Here is a 21008-nt window from a genome sequence, read left to right as displayed (position 1 = left end):
GGTACAAGAAGAGCCCTCTCCCTGAACTTGGCGATGATCTACGCCACAGTCTCAGTGGTCTGCGTCAAATCCTGAAACTCCCGTGCCAACTGCTGCACCTCAATAATCGGCGAAAACTCCGCCCTGAACCTGGCTGAGAAATCGCTCCAAGTCATTGCGTCCAACGCGACATCATCCCCCAAAGCATGACCAATCTCCTCCCACCAATCCCTCGCTCTGTCCTTCAGAAGACATGAAGCGAGTCTGACCTTGTCCCCCTCAGGATACCGGCTCGTACGGAATGCGTTGGCAACATCAGCCAACCATCTGCTGCTAGCGATGGGGTCCCTAGCCCCATGATAATCTGGTGCCCCGCAAGCCCTGAACTCTCGAAATGTCAAGGTACGTGCTCCCATCAAAGCCATCATCTCAGTACGGAAGGCTCCCAGCCTCTCATCCAAAATCTCCAATATACCCTCCTTGACCGTGCCAAAGATCACAGGAGTCTGATTCAAAATACTGTGCGTAGCCTCGGCGGATATCAACTCCCTCATTTGCTCCTCAAGCTGCTCGGCCCCTGAACCCGAGCCTGATCCTTCTCCGGCGCCTGATCCGCCTGCTGGTCTCTCTCGCAACGTCACCATGTTGACAATGTACCACAACCACTATCAGAATACTCATCACTGATGCGAGACCAAACACACTCTACCAGGTTCCCGGTCTTGTCTCAGCCTTTCCCAAATCGAGTACGGATCCTCTACTTTCAGTAGTACGGGCCCATACTACCTTCCACATCTATCCGTACTTTCCTCCGGAATTGCTTTGACTCCACCAGGTCCCTTATCCACTACCACTGCTCCCAACACTATCTCATCCTAGGCTTACCCTAGGAAAACCTCAGACTCAACTCAAACTAGTCCTCAGCTGTTGAGGGTCTCCTTGTGATGCCAACTAGCCATCACCTAGATAGCATCACATGTGACGAGGCTCAGATAATCCTTCAAGTAAAAGACTCGTCCCTACAATGGTTGGACTCAAACAAGAGATGCGCAATAGGACCAAATCCAGCACTCTGAGATTATCCAACCCTGATCACATGTGGCGTGCCGTATCCACCTAATGGCTAACTCCCATCACTCAGAATCCCATAATGCACAAAGCAAGCAGCATTCAGACAAGGGAAAATCTAACCATAACATACTCAAGCAATCATATCCATAAGGCAAGAAACTGAACTAGCAAGCAACACAAGCTCATAGACTCACACAAACTCATAAACTTAGGCATAACCTAAACAGGCTATCCTACTACTGTCTAATCAGCACTACTATGCAGCTCAAAAGCACAAATAATAGGCACATAAGGCATCATCCCTAGATCCTTAGTCCTATTCTAGCATGCTGTTCTATCAACTGATAATCATAACATAAGCTTGTATGGGTATTTTGGGGTACTTACTTGAGCTCGGTTGATTGCATGCACCACACCCTTTTTCTCTTTTCAAAGTTCTTTTCTTTCTGAATTATTTTTGCCTTTCTAAAACTGTTTTCTTTCCCAAAACTCTCTTTTTACAAAACTATCTTTTCATTTTGAAAACTTCTATACCAATTCCTCAGTTTGAGTTCAGACACACCCGAGAGCATGTCCGAATCCCTCAAACCAAGGCTCTGATACCAACTTGTAACGTCCCAAAATTCAAGACAAAAAATTCTTTTAATAAAACATTACATTAAGCAAATTCATCATTTCAAAACATAAACAGAGTATTAGTTTCCAAAATACATGTTCATTATCAGAGTAAACATTCCCAGGCTGTCTAAACTATGGTGTGTGCCATGCGATCACCCCGAGCTCTTCCCTCCGCTACCGGAAGTACCTGAAACCAAAACTGAAAACCGTAAGCACGAAGCTTAGTGAGTTCCCCACCCTACCACATACCATGCATAACCACATACTGCACATACTGGGCCACGCCCGCTAACCTGGGCCTCGCCCGCTACAACGGCCCCGCCGCTCTAGGCCCCGCCTGGCTTCAAGCCCCGCTCGGATACAGATCTGTTTCACTTAGGCCTCACCTGTCACAGGGCCTCGCCCACTAACATATAATAGTACGTAAACATATCACATCACATCACATAATCTAAACACATACTAACGGATCTTGTCCTAAGGCCTCGCCTATCTTTGGGCCCCGCCCTTGTCCTGCTACTGATGAGTCATGGAACCCCGTCCATACTCCTACTGATAGTGAGGTACGGGCCCAGCCCACCCTCAATCCTTTCCTAACTTGGGCCTCGCCCCTGCTCTGCTGCTACTGAGATGTGGAACACCATCCACACTCTGCTATTGGTGAGATACGGGACCTCGCCCACACTCACCTCCCTACCAGGCACATACAAGTATCACACAGACAACAAGTATAAACTATCACATAAACCATTCCTTGGGCACCCGCCCTCTGTCATTGGATCTCGTCCCAAATATCATACTAGCATACTGTGCCTAGGGCTAACCCCCGGGTCCTCTACTCATAACTACATGGGTCGGCATTGTGGCCTTAGACCCATTCACCCAAAGGGAAACTCACCTACACTGGCTGAACTGGCTGATGAACCCACTAGCTGCTGCCCGGCAACTCTCTGAACTCCTGCTCCACTCGCTCCCCGAGCTACCAATGTCAAGGCAACACTGAGTCTAACTGACCCCCGAAAGACAACCAAGTCAACTCTGGTCAAAGTCAAAGTCCTGGTCAAAGTCAACCTTCCAAGTTAACCCTACTCGCTGAGTCACCCTATTGACTCGCCGAGTTCATATGTTCAGAGTCCTTCTCTTTGCGACTCGACTCGCCGAGTCAGTCCATGACTCGTTGAGTCTACCGATTTCCGAGTCCTGACCTGTCCAACTCACTGAGTCTCCATTCGACTCACTGATTTGAGTCTCAACACGAAGGGTTTGGGGTTCCGCGACCTGACTCGCCGAGTCCAAGAACAGACTCGCCGAGTTGTTCATCCAACTTGCCGAGTTCCTGCCCAACATCATCTGACTCGACGAGCTGTTCATCCCACTCGTCGAGTTCCTCCAAATCTTCATGCTACTCGCCGAGTCCACTCAAAGGGCTCGCCGAGTCCATTTAGATCTCCAAACATGCAAAGGACTTTTGAGTCATGCAGGGACTCCAAACCATAGATCCATACTTCCAAAGCTCAATCCCCACGTAAAGTTGCAAACTTTACGTATAACTAAAGAGATCTAGGCTCAAAACATACTAGGGTTTGGTTTAAGGACAAAAGGGCTTCACCAACTACTCATCTTCTGATGCTTTATGACATATTTGACCATCCCAACACTAGATCTGAAGTGGCAACAACATATCTAAGCCCCTAACTCGAATTGGGTCTCAATCAACCATAAAACCCCCAAATCTCATAACAAAATATATCTAGATGCAAAGAAGGGAAAATGGCAGCTTAATACCTCCAAGATGAACGCAAACTGAAGTAGATCTCGGATATACACCTCTCCTTTGAAGCAACCTTCTTGATCTTCAAGTTCCTTTCCAAAATTTCCTTCCTCCAAATCTATTTCTCTCAAATGATGGAAGCTCACACGAAATCTAGGGTTTACAGGTTCTCTAGGATGATATGGAGGCTGAGGGAGGGACATAACACCCTTTATATAGGATACAACTCTCGGAATTAGGGTTTTCCTCACACAGACCAGACTCGCCGAGTCTCCTAGCCGAGTCGCCGAGTCGGTCACTTACTCCTCGACCCGGATCCCGCTCGGACTCGCCGAGTTCCTCCTTGAACTCGCCGAGTCTCCCCTTAAAATTAGGGTTTTTCTTTCCTTTCCTGGCCTTCAAAGCTTTGGGTGTTACATCACTATTTAGGAAATTATAGATATTTTAAAAATAAATTTTGAAGAAAAATAATACAAACAAATATGAATAATAAGACCGTTATTAAAAGAGAGAAAAATGATTTATCATAATAATTAATTTGTCGTTTAATTCACACTTAGGCAATTTTTTTTACATATTTAACCATTTAACTTGTTAATTTGCTCACGTATTATTTATTACCACCTTTAATAGCCGATGACAACGACAATATATAAATACATATAAAAGTTAAATGGTCAAAATATATATAAAAGTCAAAAAATTACTTAAATATAAAAAAATAATAAAAATGATTATTATTTTTCCCTAATAGCGCATAACTAATTATCGATTCTCGTACAAAAATGAAATAAAACTAAGGGAAAATGACTTAAGAGACCATCGAAGTTTCAAATTCGTTCGAAAAAAAACCATTCAAGTATTACATGTTCAAAAAACACCATCAAACTAAGACATATGTTCAAAAAATACCAACGAAGTACATGTTCCGTTCAAAAAACATCATCTCTATGATTTGGGGTAACTTACATATTTAGTCTCTAACTTTTTTTTTTCTAAACTCGGACGGTCCCTTTAGTTTAAATTTGCTTCAACTTCGGACTATGATCGAGTTAAAAGACTAATATACCTTTATTACTTTCATTTAACATTATTTTTATTATTTATTAATTATTTATACAATTTATGTTATTATTTATTATAAATATATCAATTGTCTAAATAATTAACAAGTAATAAAAATGAATGTTAAATGAAACCAATAAGAGTATATTAGTCTTTTAACTCGATCATGGTCCGAAAGAAAAATAAATATAAACGCTAGGGATTGTTCAAGTTAAGAAAAAAAATTAGGGGCTAAACATGTAAGTTACTATAAACCATAAAGATGATGTTTTTTTAATACTTTGTGGTGGTTTTTAAACTTATGTCTTAATTGGTGTTTTTTTATTTTAAACAAATTTAAAACTTCAATGTTTCTAGTCGTTATCCCAAAAACTAAAATACACGGATTTTGTAGATTAAAAAGTACACAAATCCCTCGAACTAGCCAAACTACAGGCGGGAATTTTGTCTATCCACAGGCTCTAGATAGACCGATAGAAAGCAAGACACAAACCTCATCGTCCCCAGAAATGGCGATCTCCACACTTCAAACGCTAACCACACCATCTCTCCACCATACCCTTCAACTCTCCGCCACCAGGCCACACCACCACTGCACCACCATCAAGTCACATTCTAATTCGAACTGCTCTCTAGACTCTACAACTAATCTTACTCCTAAACCTAACAAGAAGAGGGGATTAGTGGGCGCAGGCATTGGATTGTTAGCTGCTTCGATGTTAATTTCATCCCCGCTTGATGCTAATGCTACTAGAATCGAATATTACGCCACCGTTGCAGAACCCTCCTGTGAGCTTCAGTTTGCGCCTTCAGGACTTGGGTACTGCGATGTCGCTCCCGGGTTTGGTGAAGAAGCTCCCTATTCCACTCTTATCAATGTGAGTTACAGACATTTGAGATTAAATCCATTAATTTCCATCTTCGAGTTTACATTATTGTAATTGAAAATTAGATTATGCATTGAAATTATAATCCCTAGTTGCATAGAAAAATCGAATTCGAAAATAGTTTGTGAACCTCGAAACTGATTATAGTATAGAACAATTTCCCCTCTGGTTCAAACGTATATAGTTTTGGATCCGAAAAGTGACTAATTTCATAAAAATGTCTGATTTGGAATATTTCTGTCTTCATCACTTTCTGATCCAGCTTGTTTAATGGAATGCAAAAACTTTTGGTGTTTCTTGGATTTTCATCGAATTTTGATTCCAAATGAGAAATTTGAAATAGAGAAACGTGAAACTTATATCTGATGCTTCATGCTTGTTTATCCCAATATTCCATATACCTTTATTTGACAATCAAAGTTCAAATGTATATATAGTGAATTTAATCCTCAAATATTCCCCCTTTCCCTTCTTACAGATTCATTATACTGCAAGATTTGCTGATGGCATAGTTTTTGACAGCAGTTATAAACGTGGAAGACCACTAACTATGCGTATTGGTGTTGGCAAGGTATGAATTAGTTAGTGGCAATTTGGTAATTGTATTATATTTATCTTTAAAGGTTGTTTGTTATGTCAGAACTCGGTCAAGACATGACAACCTTGTACTAAGTTTGACTCGGGCCGATGTCAATGGGACACAAATTCCAATTTATTGTCAAATATGTATTTGTCTGTGTAAAAGACGCAAATGCCCTCCTCATCCTCATCATAAGAGACAACCGTAGAAAGCTTGTGATGTCCGGTCCATGATAACCTTATATCGTCTTTGTCGCGCATAAGACAAAATTTCAGCTTTTTGTCGTTCTCAGAAAGTAGGAGAAGAACTCATTCTTAATCTGTCATCTGTGCAAAAGACGTGAATGCCCTCCCTATCATTATCTTACCCTTTTGTTCTAATATTTATACGTTCTCTACATCCAGGTGATCAAGGGACTTGACCAAGGGATCTTTGGGGGCGAGGGTGTTCCACCCATGCTTGTCGGTAAGATCCAAAAAACCATAAAATCCTCATGACATGACATGACATGATGTACTGTGTTTGGATTCGGTCTAAGACTGGGATCTTTGTTCCACCCAAAAGGGTGGAACAGAGATTGGCTATCGATCTTTTGTTCGTACAAAAGACGTAAATGCCCTTATCATCGAAAACAACCCTAGAAAGCTTGTCCAGTCGTGTCTTCTTGTATGACACATGGGCGGTGCTTCTGTAGGTGGAAGACGTAGACTTCAAATTCCTCCGGAATTAGCATATGGACCTGAGCCCGCTGGTTGCTTTTCTGGTAACCCTTTTTAACTTTGGGCTAAATGTGCATGAAATATTTAAATGTGAAGTCAATTGATATGTTGATGTATTTTGTATTTGAATAGGTGAGTGCAATATACCTGCGAATGCAACGCTCCTTTATGAAATTAACTTTGTGAACATCTACTCTGGTAATAGAGCATTACCACCGAAATAATTTGAATGTACAATGCTATAAACAACAGTGTTTCTCACGAAGATGTTCACGGATTATTGTCAGAAATTAGATGTATATATGGTACAATTGTTTGTACATGTAATGAAAAACATCACTCTATTAAATTCAACAACATTCTTTACCTGAGAATATGTGAAATGTGTGAAGTCTGAGGTGGTGTTTGTTTTTTAAGAGGTAAATGTTTATAGTATTTATCAATGTTTGCAAAAGAAGTCTGTAGTCCTGCATATATAAGATTTTTTTTTTTAAGTTTGCAAGTTAAAATATATTTTTAATTTCTTTTATATTTATTTAAATGAAATCAAATTAAATGACATCATCATCTGTTGCTACCAATCATATCCGAGTCATTCCTGCCATCACTACCATTATCATCTTTACAAACCGTTATCTTTTCGAAATCTATAAGAACCATGTTTAAAATTCAAAACAGAAACACAAGCCAGAACAACCCCCAAAAAAAAAAAAAAATCGAAAATGGGCTAAAATTTAAAAGCTAATTGTTAGAAATGTTTGCAAAAAGAGGTCGAATTATGATTTTACATAATTTGTCCTCTAGAAATAAGCAGTTTTTTTGCCCTCTACAAACCTAAACTAGTGTTATACCCGCTTGTTGGTCGAGACAAAATGATACTTTGCCCTCAAGGTAGATGGTCAAGAGAATTAGGTAGATTATATATATATATATATATATATATATATATATATATATATATATATATATATATATATATATATATATATATATATATATATATATATATATCGGTTAGCTCTTTGCCTTAATTGCTAAGAAGTAATTATATGTGTGGATTGCTAAATTAGGGTTAATTATATGTTTACGGAGACAACTCTTTTCTGCCCCGAGTATGCCGATTCGGAGTAGGTTTAGATGCCACGCTACTTGAGTAAGCTTAAGACTGAGATCAAAGAGTTTTGTTTCGACTCAGCAATATAGTTCCCTCTCCGAGATGTAGTCTTTTGCTCGAAGGATGGAGATTATGATTGAGACCCACGTGAAAGAGTAGACGCATACCTCAGTTCAATCACATCTAGCATTGATGCGGTTCAAACCTGCCGATTCGTGATATGGAGGTAAGGCGGTCCTCACTTGTGGCAAGTGTGGGAGGGTCATTGTGCGAGGGATTATCATCAGCAGAATCCTCCACTGAGCCCCATAATTTGTTACCATTGTGATCAGGTCGGCCATATGAAAGCCAAATGTCCCTTCCTCAATGTGAGGCCAGTGTAGGTACCGACTCTAACTACCCTTCGAATCGTAGATAGACACCAGATGAGGGTTGAGAATCTGAGGACCAATGGTCTTGTGTTTCATCTTACAACAGAGGAGGCCATGGCGGCGTCTGACGTTGTTACTAGTATCTATTTACTTATTATTCTGTCAAGTTAATTTCTGTATGTTTATTTTTATATTCCTGATGCGTATATTCTTAGTGAATACCTTACATGCTCTTGTGCATTTTGACTTTGGTGCGAGTCGGTGTTTTGTATCCTAGACCTTCATTAGTGATTTCGATATGACCCTTGGGGAGTTGGAGTGTCCGTTGCAAGTTTCCATCGTCAATGAACACCCGGTTTCTACTTCGAGGTTTTTTTTATAACGACCGTCATTTGAGGTATTAATTATTAATATTTCTTAATTTATTTGTTGGGCTAAATGTAGATAAAAGGATTAATGGAGTGGACTTGAGTAAGTGGGCAGAGGACTTGGGCCGCCCATAAGTCGTACGTTGGGTGTAGCCTTGGGGTACGCGAGGTGTAGAGATGCATTGGATGCGGGGAACGTATGCACGTACGCGCAGCGTATGTGAGCAGATTCCAAAACCCTAATTTTACGGGTTTAAGTCATATAACTACCTCATTCTAGCTTAACCTTGGTCTCCTTACCAGCCCCTCACCCTCAGAAACCCTAAATATCCTCTCTTACTCCATTCTTTTGTGTGTTTGGTCTTTTGAAGCTTAGTTTGGTGAAGAAGAGCTTGGAAGAAGAAAAGAGAAGTTGGAGAAGAAGAACTTGAGTATCTTGAGCTCAAGGATCTGGGATTATCTCATCCTTTAGCACTCAAAGGAGGTATAATGCTTCTAACCTTCCTCATAAAAGTTTAGATATAAGTTTATGGAGCTTTGGACCTTTTTAGGTCCAAAGTTTTGATTTTTATGATGCAACTTCATTCTCAAGCTTAGGGTTGCCACCCTTAGAGCTAAAAGTGTTCCTTTAGCAGTAACGTTTCAATCTTTAAGGCCCATTTGCAACCATGCATGAGATCTAGCCATTTCCATGAAGTTAGTTGCTATTTTTCCAAGTTTGATCTCACTTGGTGGGTTGCAAGCCACCAAATGATCGACTTTATGGGTTAAGACGGATTATTGGACTCAGATCTGTACTTTGGACATAGTGTCTTAAAGGGTTAAGAGATTTTGAAGAAAATGGCTTAACAGAGAAGCATGTTGGGCGTACACGCCAGTACACGCAGCGTACAAGCTATGCAAGCTGTACATGTAGCGTACAGAAGTGTACGCTCAACGTACTCTTAGATCTTGGGCGTTACGACATTAGGCCTCGGTGTGGGCCAATATTTGGGCTTAGCAGATGATGGGCCGAAGTGGTCCACCAAGAGTCAGTTAATGAACCAGGGACACCTTTGGGCTTGGAGGAAAGCCCATTTGAGGAGTTGGGCCCAATTTTGAAAATTGAGCCATTAGAGAGCCTTAGTGGGCCATTAGTGAGTTTGGAAAGACTAGAAGGGTTTTAGGCCTAGGTCACGGTCCAAACTAGATCAAGAGGGTAAAATAGTTATTTTACCCTTAGAAGCATTCTCAATTTTCTCACTAAGTATTATTGTATAGACTTAGTCGGGGAGTCATGGGAGCAGCCATCAGAGATTCCTCACGCACGAGTTCAACATCCAGTTTGAGAGGTGAGTATTCCTCTAGTAGGAACGGGTCGAAGGCACCAATGCTGGCCCGTTTAGGTATGTTAGTAAGTGACGAGCTTCGGTCCGATGTCGGGGTTAGCTCGATGTAGAGTATGTGTTCTGGACTTCGGTCCGATGTCGGGGCAGTCCCGAGAAGTAGTTATGTATGCTTGATGTATTTTTGATTCATGCATGTTATTTGTTATGTGTTTCGGGCCTACGTCCAATGTTGGGGAAACCCCGATGTATGTTAGTTTATATGTTATGTGTTATATGTTCCGGGTTTCGATCCGATGTCAGGGCAAGCCCTGTGTATGTTATATGTTTTTGTTATGTGTTTATGACATATGCTAAGTAGCGTGTATGCCGGGGTGAGCCCGATGCTGGGGAAACCCGATGTCGGGCAAGGCCCGATGCCAGACGTGGTCTGATGCCAGGGTGAGCCTGATGCCGGGTAATCCGATGTCGGGTTCGTGCCGATGCAGTGGGCAAGGCCCAGTATATGCTATTATTTGTTTGTGTGTATGGTATGTGGTAGTTTGGGGGAGCTCAATAGGCTTCGTGCTTATAGTTTTTAGTGTTGGTTTTAGGTACTTCTGCTAGTAAAGGGAAGGGCTTGGGGTGATCTCATGGCACAGACCACAGTCTCATAGCCTGTGATATTTTACTCTGATATATGAGTTGACATTTTGATATTTGACAGTTTATGAGATGTTTTCGAGAAACATGTTTTTATGATATTTATTTGATGATGTTATTTATCATTTTATTAATGAATTAAAAACGAAAATTTTAGACCGTATTTTTGGGATGTTTCAAGTTGGTATCAAAGCCTTGGTTTGAGGGATTCAGGCACACTTTCGGGTGTGTTTGAACGCAAACTAAGGAATTGGTATAGAAATTTTCAAAAGAAAAAAAAATCATTTTTATAAAAAGAATTTTTGAGAAAAGAAAAGAATTTTAGAAAAAGCAAAAATCAGTTTGAAAAAGAGAAAAGGGTGTGGTGCATGCAATCAGCTGAGCTCAAGTAAGTACTCCCAAATTAGCCATACAAGTTAATGTTATGTTATGTTATTAGTTGAGAACTGCGTGCTAGTCTAGGACTGAGGATCTACGGAGGATTCCTTATGTGCATGTTATATGTGTATCAGCTTTATGAATTGCATGCTAGTACAAATTAGTCAGTATGATGGCCTGATTAGACTATGCTTGATTATGTGTACTCAATGCTCGAATCCTGCTTGCTTTGTTCTTATAGGAGTTCTATTTATCTTTTACTATCTAGTAAACGGATATGTTAAGTTACATACTGCAAAGACTAAATAATTCCAGAAGGTTAGGTTTAGCCTTATTTCACAAGTCTCGTTTGAGTCTAACAGTTGTAGAGTAGAACCTTTCATTCGAAGAATTATCTAGTCTTAGTGATATGTAATAGTATTCGTGAGCTAGTTAAGGGAATATAGACAGGACTTCTTATGCAGCTGATGGCACAGAATGGGATGGTGATTACCCTAGGGCAATCCTAGGATGAGAGTAGCGCGTGAAGCAGTAGTAATAGAAGGGACTTGGTGCAGTCAAGGCAGTTCTTGAGGAAAGTACGGGTAGATGTGGAAGGTAGTATGGGCCCATACTACAGAAAGCACAGTATCCGTACTTGAGTCAAGAAAGGCTGAGATAAATCCAGGGCACTTGTAGAGTATGTGATCCCTCGAGTTACGATTAGTATTCTGATGTTTGTTACGATGTGTTTTTCAGAATGACGATTTTACGCAACATACCAGTCGACAGTTCAGGCGCATGTGAGGGATTAGGCTCAGGCTCAAGAGCCATGCAACCAGATGACCAGACTAGGGAGTTCATCTCCTCTGAGATCAAGTACAGTATCCTGGATCAGACTCCTATTATCTTTGGCACGATCAAGGAGGGTATTCTTGAGCTTTTATATGAGAGGTTGAGTGCTTTCCTCACTGAGGTGGCGGCCATGATGGGGTAGCACACACTGACTTTAAGGGAGTTCAGGGCTTGTGGAGCTCCCGAATACCATGGGGCTCGGGACCCCATTGCGAGTACCAGATGGTTGGAAGATGTCGCCAACGCTTTCTACACCAGCAGATGTCCCGAGGGAGACAAGGTTAGAAATGTGTCTTGTCTTCTGAAGGACTGGGCATGTGACTGATGGGAGAAGGTCAGACATGCCATGGGTTATGATGCAGATCTTGATGCCATGACATGGAGTGACTTTACGACCTAGTTCAGGGCCGAGTTTGCACCTGTGATAGAGGTGCAACAGCTTGCCAGAGAGTTTCAGGATCTTGAGTAGACAAAAGAGACAATGGCGGAGATCACCGCCAAGTTTAGGGAGAGGGCCCTTCTCATTTTGTAGTATGTAGTGGACGAGGAGATGAAAAAGGCCTGGTATCATGAGATGTTGCAGAGTGATATCCGCCAGTCTGTGAGCCGCTCTAGTTGCAAGACGCTGGAGGACATGATTGCTAGGGTGAGAGAGAGAGAGAGAGAGAGAAAGTTGGATTTAGAGATGGAGAGGAAAAGGAAACCAGAGGGGGGGGGAGTTAGTTAGGGAGTTCGGGTAAGAAGCCCAAGGTATGAGATCATAGATCTCGGAGCCAGCAGAGCCACGACCATTGTGGCAAATGCTGCAGGATGCACGAGGGAATGTGCAAGGCAGGGAGTTCATGCTACTACAAGTGCCATTAAACTGTTCATATTAGCCGTGATTGCACAACCACTACCACCATCACGACAGCTTTAGACCTGATTTTCTTTCAGTGTAATCAGATGGGACATAAGCGGTCCCAGTGCCTGAGTTTAGCAGCTGTAGGGAAGGTGGTAGCTATTGGGTTATGAGCAACACAACAATCCTATGGTGTTCATGGAAACCCTAATTGCTTCGATCTATGTGTTGGATTAATGTCTAAGTCCATAACTATAATTGGTAAGACTTGACCCGACCCGACATGGTCCATTTGGGTTGCATGGAATCATGCACTTGGATAGACTAAAATGAGAGAAATAACACTTAAGGTTTTTTAATATATTATAAGTTCTAATATATTAATAAGATTATTTAATTAGTATTGATCAATAATTAATTTAGAATTAAGTATGTGATCAAAAGAAGACTAATTAAATATATGGGTTGATTGTGTAAATCATCCATACTTATATAGTGGGCTAATGCTCCATGGATTATCAAGTTGGGCTAAAACCCATTGGATGCTCCATGGATGCTCCATGGTGTATTTGAACCCATGGATCCATGGAAATGGATAGCCATGACAATTAGGGTTTACCCTAATTGTAACACACTATATAATGATCTCTTTCTTGGGAAAATCGGCGACTATGATATGCATGGAGGGCAAGCCGATTCTTGAAGTGTTCTAATTTCTCTCTGAGTTATTCCAAGTGGTTATGGTGTTGTGTGAACCATTTGAGGTGTCACACTTGGGGCACTAGGCACTCAAGCTTCATGAAGACAAGCACCAACAAAAGGTATGTTATTCTAACTTGTGTTATTCAAAGTTTTGTATGCTAGAATAGAACAATACCTTGGAAAGTTGATATTTGCATGTATGATAGAGAAAAAATAGATCCAAGGTATTTAGGGTTGCATGTACACTTAGGATTGTTAGATTGCTCAAAACCCAACAGTGGTATCAGAGCCTAGGCTTGTTTTCTTGTTGTACTTGTTTAAACTGCTTAAAAATCGACTTTTGGTGCTGTCTGCCCACCAGACTCACCGAGTCCATGAAGGGACTTGACGAGTCCATGGCAAAATGCATCCAACTCGCCGAGTTTGTTCATGCACTCAACGAGTTGGACCCCCAGACAACATATTTTCGAGTTTTGCTGCTGGAATTGGTCTAGAATCATTACCTTTGACTGTTTTGGGCTTATAAAACTTGTTTTGAATGTGGTAATGATTATGTTAAAACAATTTCAATTCTATAATAAAAGTTTCAAGTTTATATGTGTTCATGTTATTCTTGAAAATTGTTGATTATGAATGATCATGCTTATGAGTTTTGCTAGATCATAGGAATTGTGTGCAAATTGTTTGGTGATATAATTCATGATCTTGTTGAAAATTGTATGGAGTTCATAACTTATCCTCAAGTTATGAATTTTCAAGAATTTTATGTTTCCTTGATTTATGAGTTAGTTTAGATTGATAATGAAAAAATTATGTTTTAGTTGTTTTCAATCCATATTAGTCTAAAAGAAGTTCATAAAATATGTTTTTGTAACTTGTCTTCAAGTTATGTGAAAAGTCATATTTATGAATCTTAAAAACTCATAAAATTTTTGTAGGTTACATAAAATGTAAGAGTTTTTTCCATTAAATAGTTTAATGACTCCATAACTTGTCCTCAAGTTATGAATGTTGAAGAGACACTTCTTTAAAGTGTTTTTAAAGAATAAGGGGTTACATTAAAATGAAGAGTCTTCATTTTAATGAACCATTAAACTCATAAGTTATGATTTAAAGAGTCTTGAAATAGTTTCAAAACTTGCCCTCAAGTTTTGGAATTTGAAAAGTTACTCCTCATGTATACTTTAATTCCAAATTGAACATTGAAATTTTAAAAAGTTTAAAATTCAACCCTTATACTATTATTATAATTTTAATTATATAGATATGTATAAGAGGAAGTCAATCTTACCGTTAGTAGGCCTCATTCACGAAGCCGGTCTATAAGGGGGGTATAAGGTTACTGCCTATAAAATGGCAGTTTAATGGGTGTCCACTCTCACCCACTGCTTCCTTGACTGGTGGAGGGTCGTTAGCCGAACGGGTAGGAATGGACTATAATTCTCCCTTCATTAAAAGTATAATGAAAAATACTAAGTAACTAAACACTTATAAATTCCTAATCTTAGTTACTTAGGAAAATGTGAAAAGGTGCTAGCCCATAAAATTACACTTTGTACCTTACCAAGTTGTTAGTGGAGCGTGTGTGGTTAACCGTCACACTAACATGGACTAGTAAGAGTGGCAAAGGGTAACTTGACTTTATTATAGATCGGTGGAGCGTGTGTGGTTAATGGCACATCGATTAGGTAAAATTGTTAAGGGTACCAAGTCAATTTGTATGGTTATTCACACCTTGTTTGTGATCCTCGGCATCCCAGTCACAAATTTGAGAGGGCACAATCGAGATTCAAACATGCCATTGAAAAGTTCAATGTATCTCAAAAGATCTAGGAGTTTCAAAACCAATAAAACCTAATAATAAAATATTTCGTTTTCATGGTGGAAATTGGTAAATCGTCATTTACCTACCTTCAACTATTTTATAATTTGGATTACGACATCCCTCTTCCAGTTATAAATAGGTTGTTGGGTCCTAGCCTTAATATTTCATATTGGGTGTCATATTAGGGACTTTAAATCAACTAACTTGAATTTCTCCCATTATAGATGTCTAGTTTAGACAGATATGGTCTTCCCAAATCTTTAGGAACAAGCTTCCTAATGAAGATGATATCCCAAATGGCAATCAAGGTGAAAGATCAATCCCTTTGTTGGGCATTTGTGGGACTAGAAATCATACTTCACTTCATCCACCTCTTCCAATAAATCTCCATATCCCACAAGTTTTAAGACTTGATAAGTTCTAAGTCACTCAATCCTTATTGGCAAGCAAAGTCTATATGTGCTTAGATCTTGGGGATTAAGCCACATATTGACATGTCGGGAGAGTCGGGTGTCGAAGTCTCGAGGTAGCTGGCTGCTGACTTGGTTCTTCAGTCACTCCCTGATGACAGGTCGCGACAGGACCCTTAATGATCTTACCTATTTGCTTGATGATGCTAAATCAACAATGATTTGGAGCATTAGTAAAGCAAATTGGATTGTAAGATCAACTTTCCAAACCTATTTGGACATTGAAAATGGTGACATTGGAGGTCCAGAAAAACTTTCTCTTCCCAATGGAAAGGGATCGGCCATAGTCAACTTGGTTGACCAAATGGTAAAGAGAAAGGTTAAGTCTGTGATAGTCCCATGTACCGTTTCCAAAGAGTCCATATAATTATGTTGCCAAAGGAAATACATTGGTTGCGAAGCTGCTAAATTTACCTGAAACATCTTAAGGATGGTAAAGTCAATAGGTTTGACTCTACTTCATGTAAAGCCCATTGTCTAACTCTATTAAGTTTCTATACTGAGATTCTTATTGCATAATGTGACGAGGTCACATGTTGATGTTTTAAGAATCAAAGAAAAGGTGAAGAAACTTAAAGGAAGTATATGCTGATTCTGATCGCGAAGATGGACTTCGATCGCATGGTTCGGTGATCAGAACTTTGAGTTGTTACTTAAAGAGTTATGATATATTTCTTAGGAATAGATAACAACAAGTTTTCCATATGGATTGTAAGGATAAATTTTTCCGCAAAGTTTTAAAATAAAAAGAAAAATGGTTTTGATTTTATTTATTTTAAGTATCCTTATAATGGCATTTGTGAAAAATTGTTGATTATATGTTTCCATTGATAAGCAATATGGGTAAATGGATTTGATTCTTTCATTAGTGGAAGTGTCATAATTTACCAAATAAGGGAAGATTCTCATCACCCAAGTTTCAGTTGGATAGAAACTTGGAATCATGCAACTTGTATGATCATGAGAATTTTTTTATATATTTGGGAAATTAAGTCTAATTCCTTGTTCACATGTATATGTGAATCAAGTGAAGGACAAAGGGATCGGATACACTTGGGTGTGCGCTGATCAAGTCCACCATAAAGTTGATAAGATTATTCATTATGATTTACTAAAGTTTAGTAAATATGGTTATACTTACAAGTTTAAGTATAGTTATAGATCATTGGAGAAGTTTCAATGATAGACATAATGAGTAAGAAGAATCAAATAAGGCAGAAAGATAAAAGTTTCTCTAATCTGAAGAGATGGGAGAGTACTTGAGTATCTTGTTTTATGATTATCTTAGTGATTATGAAACTATGTCACAATTGATCCTCTAAGGACACCTTAGTTCATTTTGTTTGGCTAAGGAGAGGAATCGTGAATTGTTGAAATGGTTAGATCAAAAGATAAATTATACTTCATTCCAAAATTAAATCTTAGAGTCATACTCCAAGATTAAGCCTTGAGTGACATAATCTTAAGAAAGGTTTAAAACACTTGTTAAATGTAGAGTAAAATGTGTTCTTACTCTTGTACATTTGAAATTGGTAAGTTGTGATGTTTTGGATAAAACAAAGACCAACTAAGACCAATTGTGAGAAGTGTTTAACTTGATAAGAATCTGCACTAACTCTTAAATATTCGTTTTTGTCAAGGAATGGTTCTTGACAAAGAGAATCTTATATGTCAAGAGGTCAGTGGGAGTCTTAAAAGGATCTTAAGATAGATTCAAGAACTAATAAAGAGTTTTGTTAATCACTAGACCATGAATTGAGGTTTGTAACCTATCGTGTTGACATATTCTATGTCCATTCCAGTTAAAGTTGGTTTTGCATTGGAGTTCTGAGAGTTCTCAACTGGTTGCATAACAACTTGGAAGCAATGGCAGGCCCTTGTGCTACCATGTGGCAAGAAATTAAGATTGCACAAGTTCAGTCCATATGAATTTGGATTTGTCATTAACCTTGTCGTGTGATTATGGTTATGTCAAATTCACATGGATAGGAACACATACACCATCAAAATCTAAGTGTCATAAGGTTTTTCTCCGATTCATGAAAATGATAGTGAGGAAACTCTTTCACTAAGTAGATTTAAGTGGATAGCAAGTGTGAAGTTTGCATTCTCATGTCGTTAGTGGAGCGTCTGTGGTTAACCGGCACACTAACTGATGAGAATGAAAAAGGTTTAGAATCACATGTGAGCTATCTAAGGAAAGGTTTAGACTCCAGGTGTATGATTTGATAAAGTCTTAAAAGGCAATCTAGTATCAGAAATCTGACTGATTTCTAGGTACATGTCAAAGCTAGTGGGAGCATAAAGTGTTATGCTAGTTAGATAATAATCATTATGCTAGTGGGAGCATGATGATTATGCTGCAAGTTAGCAATGTTAATTATAGAAAACAAAAGTTTCGACTTGCTTTGGAAAAGTTGTTTTACTATAATTAAGGGAGAGAAATTTATACTTCATTCCAATTCTACAAGCTTAGATTGAGATTTTAATCAACTTTAGTCAAGTAATTATATGAATGTTATGTTGGAATGGTTCAACATAAGGAATTTCTATATATGTTGCTTTCTCAAAATTCGATTATGATTACGGCATCCCTCTTCATAGTTCGAATTATGAGAACATGGCAAATAAAAATTTTATAGCATAAATCGTATCCCATATGCTTCGGATATAGGATCGATTGCATGTGTTATAATATTCATCCATTCTAAATTTTCCTAATGCTTAGGCCGTTAAGAATGGAAAAGGGATTAGAACTGGATATGACTAAGATGATTAAGCAATTGTCGAGAACAATTTGGGGTTTTCCAAAGTTTGGCTACTCATGGACAATTGGAAGTATAGAGTAAGGATCGTATTGACATATTTTGGAAAGAGGCAACTCTTGTTCAAAAGTGACGGTCAAGATGGGAATATGGAATTGTTTCCATAGGTGGAAGTTATTCTTTGAATCTGTGTAAGATTAAAGAACTTAATGTAAAGAAGGATGTTCAAAGGAATGTACTTTGAATTTGAGACTTCATTTCCATGGAATTTCTTTCCATTGGAATACTTTGTGATGTTTGGTGCCAAGTCTTTGTGACTTGTATGGATATCATTACAAGAGGATCATTGCATAGATTACGGTAAAAGACAAGAACTTGGTATTCTTACATTTACAATAAGGATTGGGATTGTGAAATGAGAATCATTGAAGTCATGTTCAATTGATATACATTTCACAAAGAGATGACCATATGTAAACATAGTATGCATACTTGGAGTATGGCATAGCTATTGTTTAGAGAAACATAGTATGCATGCTTGGAGCATGGCATCACTACTGATTCAATTCAAGTATTAAGTTGATTAATCGAAACATGAATAATGAGTGATCAATATGGTGCTTAGATAAAAGGTGTTTTATTTACGCTCAAAGTGTTGAGGCCATATAGGACTAGTATTATTTTGTGTTTTACTTTGCATGTTTTGACTTCTAGAATAACTAGGTCATTCTCCTGAATGACCAAGTTATTCAAACCATCCACAGTCGGTCATATGTTGGAAGTAGATATGAATCAAGACTGTCGTGAATTTGGCTTGTCTGATTTGTCTAAAGTGCTTTAGACAATGCAATAGTTGCTACAACATTCATGAGTACTCATAAGGGCTGAGTATTGGATTCAAACCATGCTCATTTGGATTCACTTCATGGATTTTATCACGAGTGAATCATATAATATCTTATATTCTTCAAACCTAGAGATATGAGTTGTTGCCTATGAGTTGGTTATACATTGATTGTACGAAAACGCATTGGTAACTCGATGCTATAAAACGTGCCTTTGTGTATGATTCAACAAGTAGTCAGTACAAGCATATGAGTCGAAGTTTATCCATTCCTTTTACCCTTAAAGGGATAAAAGCGATATCTGTGGGCCCCTCGATGATTTAGTGATGACAAAAGTAAGTGCTCGGCCGGGCCTGGACTGATTTGATTTGTTCAATTAGTCAGTCGTCATAAATCAGAAATTGGGAAACAACAAATGGACAGAGAGAATGATTATAATCCATGTCTTAGTCCATATGATATCTAGAATGGAGGAATATATGATCACTTATCTAATGGACAAGTCATTGACAGAGGTCAGAGTTCATCGACAAGGTCAGAGATCGACAGAAGCTTTTGAGAGCTACGATTGCTAGTCTGGTTCTGAAGTCATACTTGCAATAATAGTTTTAGACTTATCCAAGTGGGAGACTGTTGGATTAATGTCTAAGTCCATAACTATAATTGGTAAGACTTGAACCGACCCGACATGGTCCATTTGGGTTGCATGGCATCATCCACTTGGATAGACTAAAATGAGAGAAATAACACTTAAGGTTTATTAATATATTATAAGTTCTAATATATTAATAAGATTATTTAATTAGTATTGATCAATAATTAATTTAGAATTAAGTATGTGATCAAAAGAAGACTAATTAAATATATGGGTTGATTGTGTAAATCATCCATACTTATATAGTGGGCTAATGCTCCATGGATTATCAAGTTGGGCTAAAACCCATTGGATGCTCCATGGTGTATTTGAACCCATGGATCCATGGAAATGGATAGCCATGACAATTAGGGTTTACCCTAATTGTAACACACTATATAATGATCTCTTTCTTGGGAAAATCGGCGACTATGATATGCATGGAGGGCAAGCCGATTCTTGAAGTGTTCTAATTTCTCTCTAAGTTATTCCAAGTGCTTATGGTGTTGTGTGAACCATTTGAGGTGTCACACTTGGGGCACTAGGCACTCAAGCTTCATGAAGACAAGCACCAACAAAAGGTATGTTATTCTAACTTGTGTTATTCAAAGTTTTGTATGCTAGAATAGAACAATACCTTGGAAAGTTGATATTTGCATGTATGATAGAGAAAACATAGATCCAAGGTATTTAGGGTTGCATGTACACTTAGGAGTGTTAGATTGCTCAAAACCCAACACTATGTCACACCCCTGGACCGGACGGCGGAAACGTTCGGAGGCGGGTGACTTCATTGTGCAGTATCATAACAACTGAATATAAATGAAACAGAGTAATCCAAACATCATAGATTGAGATAATAAACTTACATGGTTTACATATTGTATTTGTTCTTCGAGTTACACAAAAGATACATAAGTAGAAAACTTCAACTAAATCTAAATAGTCCTGCATCAACGTCCCTTGTTACCTGCTTACGAGATCCCTGAGAATAAAAGTGGTTTTGAAAAGCATCAACTAAAAAGTTGGTGAGTTCATAAGCATTTTTGTATAAAATCGTTTACACTTGTTTAGAATCGTTCTCATTGTACTTTCATAAAATCCGATATTTTCTATGAAATCGTTTGAAGTCTTGCCTTGAAAATCATGGATATATGTGTGTATGTCATTACTGTAGTTCATCCTTATAATGAGTGATTTTGAA

General features: G+C 38.7%; 1 protein-coding gene across 1 annotated transcript; it reads left to right on the top strand.

Moving 5' to 3' along the window:
* The first annotated feature begins 4906 nt into the window (after nucleotides 1-4906).
* On the top strand, nucleotides 4907-7106 carry PNSL4 (FK506-binding protein 16-2). The gene is made up of 5 exons (XM_079000718.1): nucleotides 4907-5382; nucleotides 5870-5962; nucleotides 6376-6436; nucleotides 6666-6734; nucleotides 6823-7106. The coding sequence occupies exons 1-5, from the start codon at nucleotides 5014-5016 to the stop codon at nucleotides 6912-6914; spliced, it is 684 nt and encodes a 227-aa protein (XP_078856844.1). The 5' UTR covers nucleotides 4907-5013; the 3' UTR covers nucleotides 6915-7106.
* The last annotated feature ends 13902 nt before the right edge of the window (nucleotides 7107-21008 follow it).

Source organism: Lactuca serriola, chromosome 5 (assembly GCF_051521515.1).
Source record: "Lactuca serriola cultivar US96UC23 chromosome 5, Lser_US96UC23_V15, whole genome shotgun sequence".
Lineage (NCBI taxonomy): Eukaryota > Viridiplantae > Streptophyta > Magnoliopsida > Asterales > Asteraceae > Lactuca > Lactuca serriola.
The sequence above is the reverse complement of the archived record's forward strand: the minus strand, read 5'-3'. Positions and strand labels throughout refer to the sequence as shown.

Excerpts from the sequence above, each read along its gene's own strand:
- PNSL4 (XM_079000718.1), top strand. The coding sequence starts at position 5,014 with ATGGCGATCTCCACACTTCAAACGCTAACCACACCATCTCTCCACCAT. Across the intron at positions 6,437-6,665 it reads TGTTCCACCCATGCTTGTCG|GTGGAAGACGTAGACTTCAA; the intron begins GTAAGATCCAAA and ends GTGCTTCTGTAG. Across the intron at positions 6,735-6,822 it reads GCCCGCTGGTTGCTTTTCTG|GTGAGTGCAATATACCTGCG; the intron begins GTAACCCTTTTT and ends GTATTTGAATAG.